The sequence below is a fragment of the Folsomia candida genome, unplaced genomic scaffold (assembly GCF_002217175.1).
Source record: "Folsomia candida strain VU population unplaced genomic scaffold, ASM221717v1 Fcan01_Sc035, whole genome shotgun sequence".
Classification (NCBI taxonomy): domain Eukaryota; kingdom Metazoa; phylum Arthropoda; class Collembola; order Entomobryomorpha; family Isotomidae; genus Folsomia; species Folsomia candida.
Genome location: NW_019091227.1, coordinates 640,148 through 658,467, shown reverse-complemented (window position 1 = coordinate 658,467; position 18,320 = coordinate 640,148). Strand labels below are relative to the sequence as shown.

Below are 18,320 nucleotides of genomic sequence, written 5' to 3'. Positions count from 1 at the left end.
GGGCTGCATGGGTACGTGCGTATATCGTCACAATTTTTATTAATAGTGTCGTTCCCATTTAAGCGGTCAATGGCAAGGTCAAAGTGGTTTATGCAAAATCAGACAACTTGACACCAATCAAAATGAAACCTTAACCTTTGCAATAAAAATAGCAATGAATTTTTGCAACATCTGTACATAAAATATGTGTGGATTTTGCACATTGCAAAAATTTATATCAGTGCAGCATATGTGTCATAAAAGCTTTATTACACTTTTAAATAATAAATGGATTAGATTTTAATAAATTCTTGAAATTTATTGCAACTGATACAAAAAATTTGTAACAAATTCTATCGAAACTTCATGGCAAATTCATGGTGAAAATGGTAATGTGCAAATTTTGGCAAAAATTAGCAATAATTGACACCTATTTTCCCTAAGTTTCTACCTCATTTAAGCAAATAAAGTAAACCCTTATATAAACGAGAAACATGTTTTTGTCTTATCTCAACAAATTTATTGTCGATTGTCGTCACGTAAATGTTGTATGTCCAATTTTATCTGGATTTTCGTACCTGTCATAAAGTAAACTGTGGGAAATGAATGTAGCCGAATAGTGAAACCAAACGAGCAAATATCCAGATTACATGCAATTTTGATATTTTACTCGTTTAGTTTCATAAATATATTGACATTTCACGTCAAACCAAAAAAATTGTCAACCAAATTGGCATATTCGCAAATTTTTGGCAGTCTTTCCTCTTTACCCAACGCATTTGTGCTGCAAAATTTGGAATACAAATTTCAAATCGCTCCGTTATTTGGTTGAAGAGTTTTTACTTAAACAGGCTGACGGACAGACAGACACCACCGATCTTATAAAGTAGTCCCCCTTCCATTAATAAATGTCACCTTTTATCGCAATCTGCGTCGTGAACCGTACATACATATCTTTTCCGAGTCCGAATTGCTCCCAGAGAGAGTTGCAATTAATTTGCATCAAGTAAACAAACCACTTGAAATGAATCATCTGTCCAGTTCAATTGGGGTGAAAACCTTACATTTCAATTGCTCATGCAAAAACCCATGCAATTATGACAACCTGGTAAAATCTGGTATATCTTCAAAATGGTGTGTTTATCATCAGATGCTTATCATTGGGCGAGCTCACGTATGTCAAAAGTGGAAAATTTTGCTGAAAATTAGGGAAATTTAAGTACAAGCCTATTTTTTAGAAAAGGGTACAAATTTGCGTAAAAAAGTCCAAATTCATAGATATGAAATCTCGCAATTGTAGAAATTTTACACTTTTTACACTTTTTACAATTGTATTATCAACTTCCAATCTGCACTTTACTGTTGTTTGTGCAAAATAAAAAAAATTTTCAGATTGGAGACTCAATTTCAGAAATCTAACTAAATCATAGAGTTTATTAAATTGAGTAAATGAAATTATTTAACGCCGTTTAAAATATTGATAACTGTTTAAATCGCTTAAACTCGATTAGATTCTCCATTTGCGATGATCTTTTTATATCAAATTACAAAAAACAAATACAATTTATAGACGGCTATTAAGAAAACTTAGCTTAACATGTTATCAAAAAATGTATTTATCAATCACTAGTTTAATTACTGACGCTTGGATAAAGTCAAAAATATTTTCAGATTGAGACTCAATTCCAGAAATCTAGCTTCATAAATATGCATGCGTACTCGTTTTACTCGTAGATTTTATTAAATTGAGTAAATGAAATTATCCGACGCTGTTTAAAATATTGACGAGTGTTTAAATTCCTTAAAGTCAATTAGATTCGTGTATCTTCCCTACATTTTTGAATATCAAATTACAAAAAAAAATCCAATTTAGAGACGACAATCAAGAAAACTTAGCTTGACATGTTGGAAAAAAATATTTCTCAAGTAGCTTACTGTTGTTTGTGTAAAGTCAAAAATCTTTGCGGATTGAAAGACAGCTACAGAAATCCCACTAAATATATACACTCGCATAACTCATTTTACTAAATTGAGTAAATGAAATTGTCTGACGCCGTTTAAAATATTAGAAAGTGTTTTAATACCATAAAGTCAATTAGATCACGATGGTAGTCGTTGAATTTTGTATATCAAATTGTAATAAAGATATAATTTAGAGATGACTATCAAGAAAACTCGACGTAATGTTGTAAAAAAATATTTCTCAGCCTGCAGTTTATTGTTGCTTGGGTGAAATCAGAAATCTTTACACATTGAGGCACAAACAATTGCAAAAATCAAACTAAATATGTATATGTACTCGGGTTAAGTGTTTCGTTTCATACGGTTTTTAACATTTCTTGAAACGCGAGAAATGTGAGGTACAAGAAATTGGGAGAAAGTGCAAGAAATATCTAGCCACGCGCCGTATGAGGTACTTACTGCGCCTTGCATTTCTTGCAGGTAAAAATACCTGCAAAAAAAAAACACTTCCTTGTCGATATTTCTTAAAAGTGGTTACTTGTACCCAACAGACTGCTCGCATTACTAAAAATAAGTACAGAGACCCGAAGATATGATTAAATTGAAATTGTTTGACGTCGTTTAAAATATTTACGAGTGTTGTAATACCTTTAAATCAATTAGATAAAAACCGGGTTTTCAATTTCAGGGTGAATTTTTATATATCAAGTTACAGTATAAAAAATATAATGAGGCAATTCACGCGGTCCTTGGTAACTTGGTAAAATCCGTAAATTTTGTAACAGAATTTTATAAACTTTTACAAACTAAAAGACACCCTTGATCTGACAAGGAGTAAGTTTACAAAAATATGTAGGCTAATTTTCCTTTGAAATATTTCTAAAATTTTGTTAAACTTTGTAAATTTAAGGATTTTTCAGGTTTTACAAAGTTACGAAGGACGGACTGCGAGAATTTCCTCTATTTAGAGACGAAAATTACGAAGAACTCAACAAAATTAAAATCAAAATTAAAGTTAAATCGAATTATTAAAAAAATATTACATGTGATATGCAATTTCTCATAATGTGCAAATTTATGTGCACATTACAGTTTATAGGCGTCACCGACCTTGCCAAAATGCAGAAACAACCTTCCTTCTTAAAATTTCACCCTGCCAAAAATTTGTATACATACATAGATATTTATATTTCACTGGAGACAGCCAATAAAATCATGACGCAAATGCAAGTCTTTTTTGGCACTGGGACCATTTTATTAAGGGGTGAAAGCCCTTTATAAGATCGTTATGTCCGTCTGTCTGTCCGTCCGTCCGTCCGTCCGTCCGTCCGTCCGTCTGTCTGTCCGTAGCTCCGATAACTTTTGAACGAAAAGACATAGACACTTGAAATTTTGAACGTAAACTCCTAACGTCAATGGACAGGACGAGTTCGAAGATGGTCACTGTGACATCGTCACCTGTGACGATGACATCGTCACAGTGACGAAAAGTGACGAAAAAGTGTCACTTGTCAGTTTTGACATGTGACACATCATTTTTAACTATTTTTCAATGAGGAATTCGAAAATTCATGTCATTTTGTGTTTGGACGTCACCTGTGACGATGACATCGTCACGGTGACGAAAAGTGACGAAAAAGTGTCACTTGTCAGTTTTGACATGTGACACGTCATTTTTAACTATTTTTCAATGTCAAATTCAATGGTGACCTCCATTTTGACCTCAGAGGTCATGTAAAGGTCATAGGACATATCTATTTCAATTTCAACTGAAATTTAACCCCGAATTCAATGGTGACCTCCATTTTGACCTCAGAGGTCATATAAAGGTCACATAAGGGTTATCAACTGTTAAATTTGACACAAATAAGACACAAAAGTCGAAAACACGTCAGAAGTGTCAATCTTAACAAATTTTCGAACAATTTGATATTCACATTGACGTATGACACTCCTTTCACCCCTTGGTTACATGCGTTGTAACGGTTTATTAAAATAACTGGTGTATCGCTGTTTGTTACCGATAGATAAGGTTTTGACATGTTTTGGTGACTAAATAACTGTAAAATAGAAAGATATTTAAGGTTTGTGAAATGATGAGAAAAGTGGGGAAACTTATCGTCACGAATAACTGCAAATGTGGTCAAACGTAGCACGACATGGATATGAAATACAACAATGTAATGTTTATTTTTGGGGTTTTATGATCAAATTACGTTGTAGATAAGCCCAAATTCTTTTTGGAATCAGATATTTTGCACGTGTATTTAGAGACAATTCACGCGATCCTTGGTAACTTTGTAAAATCAGTAAAATTCATAAACTTGCAAACTTTTAAGACCAAAATTTTACAAATATTTCTGAAGAAAATTAGCCTACAATTTTTTTGTAAGCTTACTCAGATCAAGGGAATTTTTTTTTATTCTGTACAAGTTTTGTAAAATTATTTTCCAAAATTTACAGATATTGCAAAGTTACCAAGGATTGCGTGAACTGTCTCATTGATAAATACACAATGGGACACGCAAAATTTCTGCAAATTATGCGAAATTTACCATATGCAAATGAAGTAAAATGGATCTTTTCACCTTTCTCCTTGGAAAGGAGGGAGGTTGGACTTTCTCCGTTTTGGGTTGGACGCCATCTTCACGTCCACCGAGGTGAAAGTTTGCCTCCAACTTTCACCCACCGGATGGAAGAACACGCTCGGAATTCGCTTCTCGCCGGCTCAACTTTCATATTTCTGGGGAAATCTTGGCGTTTAGCGTCGCCCTAAATTTGTCGGATTAAATAATTTTCTACAATTTAGAGATTGAATGACTATTAAACCTTTTATTTCGATAATGAAACAATAAAAGTTGATAATTTTGTCACGATACACGGATTAATTCCTCTGCATGGTCTGGTGCCTTATCATGTATTTCGGGCTATGAACAATCAACATACACTAACAGGAAATTATTTTAAGTTCGCTTTTAAATTTAGTTAATACACTCTTAGAAACTTGGTATTGAAAAAAGCCTAACGGTATTGATACGTGACTCTACCGCCTTGGTATTAAACGGTTATACCATATTGGTATAGAACCGGTATTGAAATTATACCTCATGGTAATAATCTTAATACTAATTGGTATTAAAGTTTTTACCACGTAGTATTAATTCAATACCGGATCAATACCACGCGGTAGAGTCACATATCAATACCAACGGTTATTGATTTTTTTAAGAGTGTAGATTAAATTTCGACGAGAAGTTCAAATTTTTTAAATGAAACGGAAATTGAGTCAAAATAAGTACGAAATTAAGTCAAGGATTGCATTAAATGCAATCGTTTCCCGAACCCTAAATATTTGTCGTGCTTGAAATCGCTAAACAAAATTGAAATTGAAATGCATAATGTAACGTCTGTTTAAAATTTTAAGATAATTTGCAAACGTTACTTTACAAGACGAATATCAAATTTTCATGATATATTTATAAGACTATATAGGATAAATGACAAATTTTTGGATGACCAATTTTTCCGAATACAATGATGAGGGACAATGTGTTACTTCGCATCGCAACTCATTTAGCAAACTTGCCAAGATTTAAAAAGAATACCTTAGGTAATCCCATACTTTGCGGCCCAAATATGCATTACTTTGGTAATTTATTTAGTGACCAAAGCAGTCGAGCTCCCCCTCAAAATTTGTATCATTAACGTAACAAGTCTTGATAATCAAAATAAAAAAAATCTGGGAGGGAGCTCGTTTGTCGCTTTGAGGTATGGCCAAAATCCCGAGGTGGTTTTCATGAAAATCTACTCGGAAAAGTGGTCACCACGTTGCTATCTTTGTGTTGCCAACAACAAAATCACGCACAATAAAATATCTCTCAAATAGCTTCACTTAGCCCGAACCAGGATTTATGAGTAAATAAATCATAGCAACGAAATGTAGTAATAGGGTGAAAAAAAGTAATTCCACCAAAATTATGTATCACACCCCTTGAGCTCGAGGGGGGTGGTCTGATTGACCTTAAAAGTTGATAAGATCCTCCCCCCGGGGTCATATGCATATACAATGCCACAAACCGATTTCAATTATCTTGATCCGTTCTTGCGTTATCCCGCTGACAGGCAGATAAAAAGACAGGATTTTATATACTGAGTTAAAAAAACGTAACTTAAAACTTTTTCGCGATTTAAAAATATGAAACCTTATATGCTTAGTATTACGGCCGACAATTTCCTCGTTGACGATTTTTAATGTGTCAGACAAAAAAAACTGAGGTGCCGAAAAAAAACTTTGTGAATATAATAACTTTTTCAACTTCGCCGTGAGGGTAGTGGCCGCGGAAACTGTGGGGAGATGATAGGGATATAGAATTACCATGAATGTCCCCATGATTATTTTCCCCATCATCTCCCATCTTATATAAACCCCTCCCTCCCCTATCCTACAATGTTAATGTCCCCAGATGTCCCCACGCTTCCGCTGCCATTGGGTGAGGGTATTCGTTATTTCTTCGTATCGTTAGTATTCTTCTTATCATAAAGTAAGTTACGAGATTTTGCCATCAGAACCAACGTACTCAGCTTACAATTTTTAAGAAGCTTGGCCCCTTGTTTTTTCTTCGTGAACTATTTTACGATACTAACAATACGAAGGTATAGGGAATGCCCTTAGTATTTTTTATTGGATGCGACACTTCTTTAGAAGAAAAATGAGCAATCGTATGACCGTGTATGATTTTCAGTCGGATTTATTCGCCAAGGACATGTTGGTCTAAAATCGCTACCAGCGAAAACTACGGCGAAAAATCGAAAACTTAAATGTACATTTTGCATACACATAATCTGGATTTGGTCGCACAATGCTCACTTTTAACTTCATATTCGTTCATGAGAAGCCATTAAGTATAACTGCAGAATTTCAGCCCTTTACGATAATTTCTGAAAATCGGTATTGCTCCCTCCGATAAAAAGCGCATGACATCCTTTACATTGCGACATTATATCTACATTAGGACAATTGTGCCGAATTTTCGAATATGCCTTCCACGACTATTTGGAATACTCTGCATGACCCCACCTGACATGTATGTGACCCCCACCGGTCCAACTTCTTTTTATCTACCCCATCTTCTAACTTGGTCGTTACATTATGCAGACATATGTTGTTACCAAATTTGGTCAAAATCGGTCAATGTTCTAAAGTGATCGAAAGACAGACAGACAGACATGACGACACATAAAGCCATGGTTCGGGCTAAAATCTAAATATTTGATTATTTGGCTGTAAATCACCAAGTGACGACATTTAAATACTCGGAAAATTGCGAAAATAAAGGGGCCGGGGATTTTGGCTCGAAATCGTCTCTAAGGGGCCGCAAAAAAGGGGAAATTCGTAAGTGTCCTTTGTGTTTTGAGACGATTCGCAAAATATGACCTCGTAAATCTACTAAAACCACCTATTTTGATATGGTTTCCATTGATTTCTGTAATTTGTTTTGCTGGTGATGGTGCCAGGATGCGTTTGTGAAATAGGAACATACCCAATTGCTGGGTAAATTTGCGAACAAAATTTCATGGTTTTGCAGCAAAAGTTTTGCAAATTTTATAAAACTTCGCAAGTGATATTGCCATGCTCAATTTACGAGATATGCAAGATATGCGAAAGTTGACGTGAGTGTGCTCAATATCCAAATTTAATGTAAGTTTAAAAATGATTATCTAAAATAGGTGCACACTTATAAATCTGACATAGTCAGGCAGGTGTTGATTTCTCGGTATTAAAGTTACTACCGCTTCGTATTAAAATTATTCCAGTTCATAAAAATTTCTACTGACATGGTAAAACTTTAATACCGAGCTATTACTTGCTACACGGCATTACTTATCTATCAATACCACTTTGGTAGAGTCATATATACAAATAAATACCGCTTGGGATTATTTTAAGACTGGATTTCTTATTCTATGTAACTGTCACCAAGTGCTAAACGCTTGAAATTTTGAAAATCATGCATGAATATTGCAATAATAAAATGGCGTTATGTTGTTATCTTAAAATTTATCGGCTTAACTGAGCAACTAAATTAATGGGCAATTTTGCAAATCTGCATAAATTTTAGTATAACTTTACAGCCGTTAATTAATTATGAAAAAGAAACTCAATCATTTGCAACCATATTTAGTTTAATAATGGGCTTTCCATACTGATATAAAATTCCTACAGAACTTTTAAATTTCTAATTAAAACAAAATTTTAAATGCTAATTGCAAACTAATTATAATTCTTAATTAACATTTAAATTCAAAATCATCAACTTTTTTTTAATTCCTGGGGTAAATGAATCAGTGCAACGTGAGACTTTTCCCAATTTGGTCGGCCCGCTCGCTCGTGACGACCGACACAGACAGTGAAAAATCGTTCCGTTAAAATCTGCTGGCTCTTTGTTTGGATCGTCGGCAGTTAATTAATTATTTAATTAATTAACTAATTAATTGCTTGATCGACTAACTTAATTTATCGTTTTAGTCGAAAAAGTAGCGTTTTGTTGTGTCGTGAAGTTCGAGTTCCGACTTTTGATCTGTTAATTCCTCTCTTTGAGGTTTCTTCTAGTGGGTTGACTAGATTTTCGGTGGAGAATTAACTGTCGGTAAGTTTTTAATTATTATTACGTTTAAAGTAATTAGTTAGCTTATTTTGTCGCCTTTTAGGTTGAGCCGGTCATAATTTTTCTCAAGATTTCTAGCTTTCAACTCGAATCGAGTCAGTTATCTGGGCAATTTAATTTTACTACTTGCCATTAGAATTAGCTTCATTTTGGTAATGGGCATTACCAAAATGAAGCAAGATTTCACAATTTGTCGCCATTTTCATATTGTCGTCATCATCATTTGACTTTTTGTTATTGTTTTTGTCCCCAGATTCAACAAAATGTTAGGCAAGCGTGACCAACCCCCTGCGAAAGTCTGTCCTCCGAGTGAAGAAGTCGTGTCGCCGGACGCGCCCACTTTCAAGGCTCGACCTGTACCTCGATACATCCGCCCCGTGAACAACACGCGGTATTGGTCAACAAAAGATTGGGAGGAGTCTGGCGCTGGCGCCGCGTTTCCGTCGCCGGCACCTCCTCCGCCACCTGAACCGAGTTCACCTCGTGACACCAGTCAGGACGATTGGGGGTGGTTGGACCCAGTGGAGATGTAAGGGCATTATTTTATGATTATTAGGTTTTTGAAGGGGTGGGTGAAGATATTTGGTCAAAATACAGTGTTTTTAGCTCCGTTCTTCCAAGGGGGTGGGATTCAGACAAAAATCTACATGAAGAATACGACAAAATACTTGTTTTGTAAAGAAATTAACTTTTGATCGATATCGAAACACCTAATTTTCACGATTTTTTAAAAATACAGTATTTTCACAGCGATGAAAAGTTAATTTCTTCAAAAAAACACGTATTTTCGAATGGCTGCTGCCTTCTCCACGTAGATTTTCGTCTTTTTGTGCCTGGAAATCCAAGCCCTTGAAAAGAACAGAGTTCAAAATACTATATTTTGACAAAATATCTATCTTGCCTATTCGTGTCATTTTTATTACCACCGCCACCACCTCGATAACCACTTATCTATCCTCTCTCTTTCCAGCCCACCATACGTCTACTCCCCCCAATGGCACCGCGACCTTCCCCACCTCCTCACCAACCCTCCGAAAAATCCCATCGATCCCGTCACCATGTGGAAAATTGACTTATCATCCCCCTCCGACGACGAAGAGGAGTATTACCTCCGTGGTGGCGACGTTTCCGGCGTGCCTGCCACCAAACCACCGTCCGCCCTGCTCACCTCGCGACGCCCGAACTATCCGAATCTCAAACCCATTAAGAAATTCGTCGGCGAGTTGCCAAATCCGCTCATGGATCGAAACATCTGGGCACCCGACCGGCACGCGAAAAACAACACGGAGGCTTTCAAAAGGAAGGAGATGATTGAACGTATCCTCGCAAATGGGGAAGATTTGAAGCCTGACGATGGTGTCGGCATTCCGTACGATTATTCAAAATATCCGGAAAGGTGGGATCGCCGTAGAGGGCTAGATTTGACCTCGTTTATTCCCCCGTTACCGTCAGATGATGAGGTCAGAGAGGCAAGGCGGAAGAAAGCTGAAGAGGAGAGGAGGCTCAAGATCGGACGGGGTGAGGAGGTCGATAAGGAAGATGATGAAGAGGAAGAGGAGGAGGAAGATGAAGATGGAGAAGAGGGCGACGTCGACGGAGAGGGCGAAACGGATAACGCCGATGTTGGCGAAGGAGTCGTCGAAACGGATAACGCCGATGTTGGCGAAGGAGTCGTCGAAACGGATAACGTCGATGTCGGCGATGACGACGTGGTCGAAACGGAGAACATCGATAAGCAAGATGACAACGCCGAAGAAAAAGTGGTGGTGGAAAGTAGTAAGTTTTTTTACGATACAATTTCCTAGCAAAATTTTAAACTTCAAATTGTAAATTATTTTCACAATTTATTTTTCATAAAAATGACAATTCCTTAATAATCGTGGTCTTATCTTTTTTCAGACGATGATGCCAAGCTCAACTCGGATGATGATCCAAAAGAAGATATCGAGCCGCCGCCCTGCAATGCTGACCTTGACCTCAAACTGGATTCAGCTCGTTACGAGAAAGAAAACCAAGTTAAACCGGGATTTGAAGAAGAACCGTGTCCAAAATTATCGCCGGATGTCCCATTTCCAGCGAAATTGCTCGGATTTATTGATAGAGGCTATTGTCTCGTCGAGTTCAGAGATCAAGCAACAATTGTGGGTGGAAATTTGTATTAAAAATTAACCAAGTTCAAATTTTTGACCAATTTTTTGTAATTCCAGGCTCAATACAAGCTTCTCCAAGAAAGCATTTTCTCACTCTTTGGCTCCAACGAGGGCGAAGACAGTTTAAATTGTGTCGACTTTTCGATCCCTCGCGATTCGATAAGCGAGAACATGTTGGTTTGCGCCAAGTGGCCGAGGGCAGACGGAGCCATCGTGCGGGCACGAATTATCAAGATCAAAGACGACAAAGGAGTCGCGCTTTGCAAGGACATGGATTCCTGGGAGTATGACGACGTCCCTTTCGACCAACTCTTTCACATTCCACCCATGTTCATGGATGCTCCGTTTTTGGTAGGGAAATTTTAAGTAAATTCTTGTGAAATGCGTAAAATTTTGATCGAAATTTGATTTTCTTGGTAAAATTTCTAATTTGGGTAAAAATTCGGGAGACATTCGTAACTTTCATAAGCACCAAAAATAATAAGAATCTGGCCAGAATTTTCACCCAAATTGCCATTAAATTATTGATTTTCCTGTCGACAAATTTCAAACTTTTGTAAAGTTCTTATAAAATTCTTAAAATTTTGATACAATTGTTCCTTAAAATTTCAAATTCGACTTTCCTCAAATTTGCAACTTTTGTAAAATCCTTGCCGATTTCCAAACATCGAACCTTCAAAATACTCCTTTTTTACTAATTTTAATTTTTGGGTGTCACAGATGCATCGCTGTCGCCTCAAAGGGATCGAATTTTTCTGCTACGGGAACATATTGAAGGAACTCGCCCCACTTTTGCCTTCTCTGCATAGCAAAGTCACAATCACGTCGTACCACACGGCGGCCGATGGAATTCCCGTCGTTGGAATGGATGTCAAGATCCGAGAGTGTTTGAACCCGTTGCTCGCCAGCAAAGGAAGTACCATCACACTCAGCAGACTCTTTTCCGACGCGATTGCTGGATTTACCCGATTGCCGAATAAATTTGTAAAGGTGGGAGAAATTAAAACTGGTCAAATTTGATGCATTTTTTTTGCATGGTTTAAAAGTGTATTGTTTATACTGGAGCAATTCGCGCAGTCGTTTGTAATATTCCCGTAAAATCTGTAAATCCTGTAAACTTACAAACTTTACAAGTATTTCCTAAGAAAACTAGCTCACAAATCTTTGTAAACTTATTCAAATGAAGGCCGTCTTTTTATTTTATGCACGATTGCAAAATTATTTTACAAAACTTACAAAATTACGAGTTTGTAAGTTTTTGCAAGAATTTGTTCTGATTTGAATCCTGTGTAAAGCGACCCTTTATAGTTTTTTGTACCCAATATTTTTTACCAAAAATGTACAAAACTTTGCAAAATAGTGAAATTTTTAATTTATTTTTTGTCCTCTATTAATTCCCCACCAATAATTAAATCTCTTTTTTTCTTTTCTTCCAGGGCTCTGTTATCAAATGGTGTCACGTTTCTCACGTTGGTGCGACCGGTGGTCATGCCGCGATCTCATTGCAGTCAGCGTTGGCCCAACGATTGACAAATATTGGGCCAAATCCGCCCCGAATAAAGACCTCGAAGGAGTTCAATTCAACCCTTAAGGAGGGAAGCCTTATCAGGCGAATGTCGGATTTTGAACATGCCTACTTCAACTTATGCCAGAACATCTTCCTCGCCCACTACTACGACGATAAAGCCTTCTACAGGGTTAAGGTTGACGAAAGGAACTACAAGATGGGAAGTAAAATGGTTAGATTGACATTTTTTGGCAAATTTGTGTGCAAATTTAGACACGTTTTCTTAACCATTTAACAGCTATAACTATTTAATGATGGTGACATTAACATGCGTTTTTTTCCGTTAAATGTTGTGATTTGTGATAACAAAACATTGCCAAAATATAAGATGGGAAATCAAATGGTGACAGGTCAAATTGTAATTTCTTGGCGAATTTATGTGCAATTTTTGCACAATTTGATAAAAGTTTTTCTCTCCAGGTTTTTTTATAAAAGTTTTAATTTATATTTAATAACTATTTAAGTATGAACTATGCAATTTTTTTGCAATATTTGGGAAATTTTGAAATAGTTTTAGTAACAACAATTACTCAAATTTTGCTATTTTTTTTAGATCCGTGTCCTCTACATCGATTTTGGGAATACGGAAACTATTCCGGTCGCAGACCTCATTCCGTGTGAACTCGTGAGCCCTTTGCTTGGTCGGATTCCCGCTCAGGTAACCGAGGTCAAAGGTCATCATCAATAGTTCACTCATTACGCATATCTTTTAAAACTGTAGAGTTTTCCCTGCCGACTAAATGGAATCATTGGTATTCGCGACGTGGACGTGTTCTTTGAGCATCTCACCATCTACAGGACGCAACAGGCCGTGGTAAAATAAAATAAATTTCAGAAATCAAAAATGGTGTACATAATTTTAAAAGTATCGTATTTATTTCCGTACAGGTCTCCGGCTTCCAAGATCCTGGAGCCACCGCGGTCGTCGATATCTACACCTTGGTGAAAACTGAGGCCGCCGCTCCCACGGGAAAGAATGGCGTGCCCATTGAAACTCGCGAGGATTGGATCTATGCTAATAAATATTTGGTCGACAAAGGTCCGATTTCTGTATTTTTCAATAACAACTGGATTTTTATTCTCGCTTTTTCCCTAATTTTTTTATCCCTGTTTTTTGTCTTAGAAAAAGTCTTCCAATTCTTTTTCTGTTTTTTTAACAAAACTGTCCTCAAAGTTTTTGTCGCCCTTTTTTAATAAAAAAATGTCCTATTTTTCCCTAAAAAAACGATCCCCTGTCAAGAATTTTTGGGAGGAATCCTGATTTCCTGATTCCGACCTCGAAATATTTATCTCTTTTATTTCCAGGTATCGCAACCGCCCGACCCGAAGGGATCGTTCAACACGTGACCTCATCTGGATCCCCCTGCCTGAAAAGCGTCCTCCTCATGAAAGACATCCCGCTGGACGAGAATACGACCAAGTACCATTCAAAGTGTCTCGTGGTGGGACAACGCATGCGATTTTATTCCACGTGCCGAATCGAAGTTGAAGACGGGCAGAGATACGCGTACGTCTCGATTAAGAAGATGGCACCAAGGAAGAAAATCATGCCCGATATTCCCAACACGATTAGCGAAGAGGACGCCGAAGTCACGGATGACGATAGTGGCGGTGAATTCGATCCGGCCAAGTATAATGAAGAAGAGTGAAGTGAAGTGATGTTTCGAGGTCCAATTTACGAGTTACGCAGTCCTTGGTAACTTTGTAAAATTCGTAAAGTTTGTGGAATAATTTTACAAACTTTTACGAAATAAAAAGACGCCCATGATTTGAGCAAGGTTACAAATCTAATAGATAAGCTAATTTTCTTCAGAAATATTTGTAAAAGTTTACAGAATTTACGGATTTTACAGTGTTACCAAGGCCTGCGTGAATTGTCTCAATTGTTTGTTTTTTTTACAAATTTTCGAAATTATTTGAGCTAAATAATTACCAATTTTGTGTACAAAATGCTGTCTTTATAATTTTCAGGTCCAAAATTCTGGTTCAGTTTTTTTAAATTATGTTTCTTTTTGAGTTATGCAAAATTAAAGGTTTTAAAATGTGGGATTAATTTGAGGTGATGGGTTAGTTAGAGGTCAAAGCTGTTACTTTACGGTGTAGGGTCGAAGGTTATGGTTTGCATTTAGTATTTAATTTGCCTTTTGTTTGTTACGTTATCCAATTTTGTTTCTGTTTTTTTATACTTAAGATTGTTTATTCTGATATTTTTTAATTTGAAAAATATGTATTTCAAATAATTTACTATTTGTGTTCCGGTGCTGGTTTAACTTCCGGTTTTTCACAGTGTTCACTGATTTATTTATTGAAGAGGATTTATAGTATAATTTCACTTTGTTATTAACAATTCTTGTTAAATTTTATACCTATGTAAAATACATAAAATATTGTATTGACAAAGATTTGGTAAAACTTATATTATACGAAATTTAGCAAAAAGCAAAAATAAATAATTTATAAAATTAAGAAATGATTTGGTAATTTGTACTTTTGAATTTCATTCTTTCGAACCTGACTAATTTTTGAAAAAATTCGCACGTTTTGGCTTTTATTTCAAAAACTGCTGGCGCCCCCCATTATTAATGCAGATTCTTACACAAAATTTGCAAATTTAAGCCATCGATCATTGATAAGATTGCAAAGATTGATAAGATCCAAAAATTTCATCTATTTAATATTCTTTGTGTTTAAACAAATTTATAAAATTACACGAAATGGCGTCCAATTTATTCTATTTTCGATTCAGGCAAATATCTATTTATGCAAAATGCAATTTTGCCAAATCTATTTTTTCTTTCAAATAAAGAGAATTTCTATGAGAGTTTTCAAGTCATCTTCGTAACTGTAGTAAATAGCGTAAATTTACGACATCTACGAAAATTCCATGTTTACGCAGCTTCGTAAATATAAGAAAAGTTGAGACATTTTTTCCGTTCGTAAAAAAATTTCATAAAAATAAAAAAATATGGTATTTCGAACACCACAGTTACCAACCAATGATATTAAGCAAGGAAAAATTTAAAACAATTTTACGAAATATTTTTTTATGAAGGGTCTTTCACGTCAACCCTTTGTAAAGGACGTAAACTTACGAAAATTTTGTTACGAGTCCAAAATTACGAAGGTTTTGAAAACCCTCTGTATTAGTAATTTGTGTAACTTTACAAACAACAGCTTGATATTGCACTACATAATTTGGGCAGCTAAAATTTTCGAGGATTTTGATGCGTTACAAACATCCGAGTGTATCGGGTGAACAAAGCTAATTACAAGTTCTCATATGCAAACCTCTTTCTCCAATTTATTTCAACTTTTCAAACGATTCTGAGATAATTCACGCAGTGCTTGGTTACTTTGTAAAATAATTTGACAAACTTTTATCAACCAAAAAGACTCCTTTGATCTGAGTAAGTTTACACAAATTTGTACGCCAATTTTCCTTGCAAATATTTGCAACACGTTTAAAGGATTACAGAATTGACGGATTTTACAGTGTTATCAAGACCTACGCGAAAAATTACGTTCGGAAATATCGAGGAAATTCACACAGTCCTTGGGTACTTGTAACTTTGTAAAATAAATTTACAAACATTTACAAAACAAAAGGCACCCTTGACCTCTGAGCACGTTTACAAACATTTGTACGCTATATTATTTTCCTTGGGAATATTCTGAAGCCTTATAAGTTTACAGAATTTACGGATTTTACAATTTTTTGGAGTTACTTAAATGCCAAATTTAATATGTAAAACTAGCGTATAAGCCAGTCTTCCGCCGGGCGATAAGTTCCACACCTTGAATACCAGTCGGCACCGGAAGTCATTAAATTAAGATTAACTTTCTCCACTCTCACTTCCGTTCGGAAAATTACTTTCACTTCCGTTGCAGACAAACATTTCCAGCTTATAATATAGATGATTTAGTAAACTTCCAAAATTTATCCAGATCAGACAGCCTTCATCCAAGAAATTTTACAAACTAGGAAGTTTTAATGTTAATTTTACTCGGGATAAAATTCCAAAAACGAAGTTTTCCTGCAGCCTTTTATCGTGCTGAGCAGTTAAAATTTTTGGTACAGTTTTGAGACACGTGGTCATACCGCATGCTTCTTGGCAAGGGATGAATAATATTTTTATTTTTATTTCAATGTGTTTTTTGTGAATTGCGTCATTACCTAATTATATAATTATAACTTACATTACATTAGTAACAAATTATAATTATTCTCTTCACATTCTTATGAATCATTAAAAACCAAGCACCACTTTTTCCAAAAATTTTGTGACAAATTTCTCATCTTTTTATACACGTTTTAACAACGATGGAACTCACGTCAATCTTTGTAAACTTCGTAATTGCGTAAGGTTTATAAGGTAAACGTACAAACTTTTACGATGTGGGTGTAACAAAAATGAAACGATTGAGGAAAAATTGATACATTTCTACACCAATAAATAAAATGAGAACAAATCAGAATATTTGGATTCAAGTTAGATTCGATACATATTAAGTTTGTTCACAAAATTCAATTTTTGGTTTGCACACCGATATTATTTTTGTTTTGATAATTATCACATTACAGAATATTTAGATCGGTATACAGGAGATTGGAGATGGACGTATTTTATCAACGAAATAAATAACTCACTATTTCAAATATTTATAAAATGTTTATATTTTTAAAGAAATTTCACGTAGCAAAATACATATTTATATGTCTGAAAATCTAGAAATAATCAGGGAACTCACGTCAAAGTTTGTAACCATCGTAACTGCGTAAGGTTACAAACTTTTGCGAACTTTTACACATATTTCGAAGGAAATTTGACTTACAAACTTTTACAAAACTTACAAACTGCAAACGCATTTTTTTGTTTGTAAATCAAAGTTCGTAAATATTTAATTCGAGACATTCGAGTGTTTGATACTTGCACTTTTAGTTGAAGTCAAGGTGATATTTTTTATCAAAAAGAAAAATTACGAAATTTTTACGAAGTCAACAAATGTCAAAAGTGTGTGACCTTCCAAACCTAACGCAGTTACACAGTGGACATGAAATAACTCAATGAATGGCAGAAATTCGAAATGTTAATACATAAGCAAACTTTCCCCACGTTTTTCCACTAAAACTGTGAGTAATTCAATTGTTAAATTACATATATGCAAAAATCTCGTTTCTAAAAAAATTACCCCCACTGCCATTCATTAATCCGCCATTCATTAATCCGCCAGGAAAGGAGGAGGCGTAGTTATGCACGCCATTCTTCGAAAGCGAAATTGTTCTTCGAAATTGTCGCTTATTGAAGAGCCAAGATCTTGGAATCAAGGATGGTCATCTAAATAGACGAGAACGGCTCAATAACGCAATTTTTATGCAGTCCGTCGCAACTTTGTAAAATTCGTAAATTTTCAAAATTTTAAAAATATTTCTGACGAAAATTAGCTGAAAACTTTCTATAAACTTACTCAGATCAAGGCAGTCCTTTTATTTCGGATAAGTTTGTAAAAAGTTACATATTTTTAAAAATGTATGGATTTTATAAAGTTACGAAGCTGCGTGAAATGACTCAATAATTTTCAAAAAATTTATTCTCTCAATTTCTGTGTTTTTTAAGCGCAAAAGTAATGAGTAGAATAATACTTTAAGCAGGGAATGGAAAAAAATTATTACCCGTAAAGGGTGGAAATTGCACTTTATTTTTTTAAGTGTGTTAGTAGTGGAATTTTAAATATTTATTTATCTCAGTTTTTGAGTTGCGGAGAAGGCGGAGATTGAAATTAAATCGTGCTTATTTCCGGTATTTTTATCTCTTTGAACTTTCACCCAACTTTCTTCAAGCTTTTGAGGAGATGAGTCAAATCTGAAGGACATTTAGAATTTACTGATTTTACAATGAAGTATTTCACTTCAGCTTTTGTAAGTCGGTTACCTCGTAAACATCCTAAAATCAGCTTGCGAACCAAAAACATGCCTTTTATTTATCAGTAAAACGTTGT

At 35.4% G+C, this 18,320-nt stretch overlaps 1 protein-coding gene across 2 annotated transcripts; it reads left to right on the top strand.

Annotated features, from left to right (window-relative positions):
* Positions 1–8,348: 8,348 nt before the first annotated feature.
* On the top strand, positions 8,349–14,769 carry LOC110860886. 2 transcript variants are annotated; one of them, XM_022110001.2, is made up of 12 exons: positions 8,349–8,588; positions 8,860–9,135; positions 9,577–10,382; positions 10,506–10,747; positions 10,814–11,107; positions 11,477–11,746; positions 12,193–12,495; positions 12,877–12,981; positions 13,045–13,137; positions 13,212–13,362; positions 13,629–13,991; positions 14,295–14,769. In XM_022110001.2, the coding sequence occupies exons 2-11, from the start codon at positions 8,870–8,872 to the stop codon at positions 13,970–13,972; spliced, it is 2,874 nt and encodes a 957-aa protein (XP_021965693.1). In that variant the 5' UTR covers positions 8,349–8,588; positions 8,860–8,869; the 3' UTR covers positions 13,973–13,991; positions 14,295–14,769. The 2 variants fall into 2 exon arrangements, with proteins under 2 accessions (XP_021965693.1, XP_021965691.1); XM_022109999.2 differs by having other exon boundaries at positions 13,629–14,769.
* The last annotated feature ends 3,551 nt before the right edge of the window (positions 14,770–18,320 follow it).

What these genes read in the sequence shown, in the direction of transcription:
- LOC110860886 (XM_022110001.2), top strand. Translation starts at nt 8,870, where the DNA reads ATGTTAGGCAAGCGTGACCAACCCCCTGCGAAAGTCTGTCCTCCGAGT. An exon ending in AAAAGTGGTGGTGGAAAGTA is followed by an intron (nt 10,383 to 10,505) that starts GTAAGTTTTTTT and finishes ATCTTTTTTCAG; the next exon opens with ACGATGATGCCAAGCTCAAC. An exon ending in TCATGGATGCTCCGTTTTTG is followed by an intron (nt 11,108 to 11,476) that starts GTAGGGAAATTT and finishes TGGGTGTCACAG; the next exon opens with ATGCATCGCTGTCGCCTCAA.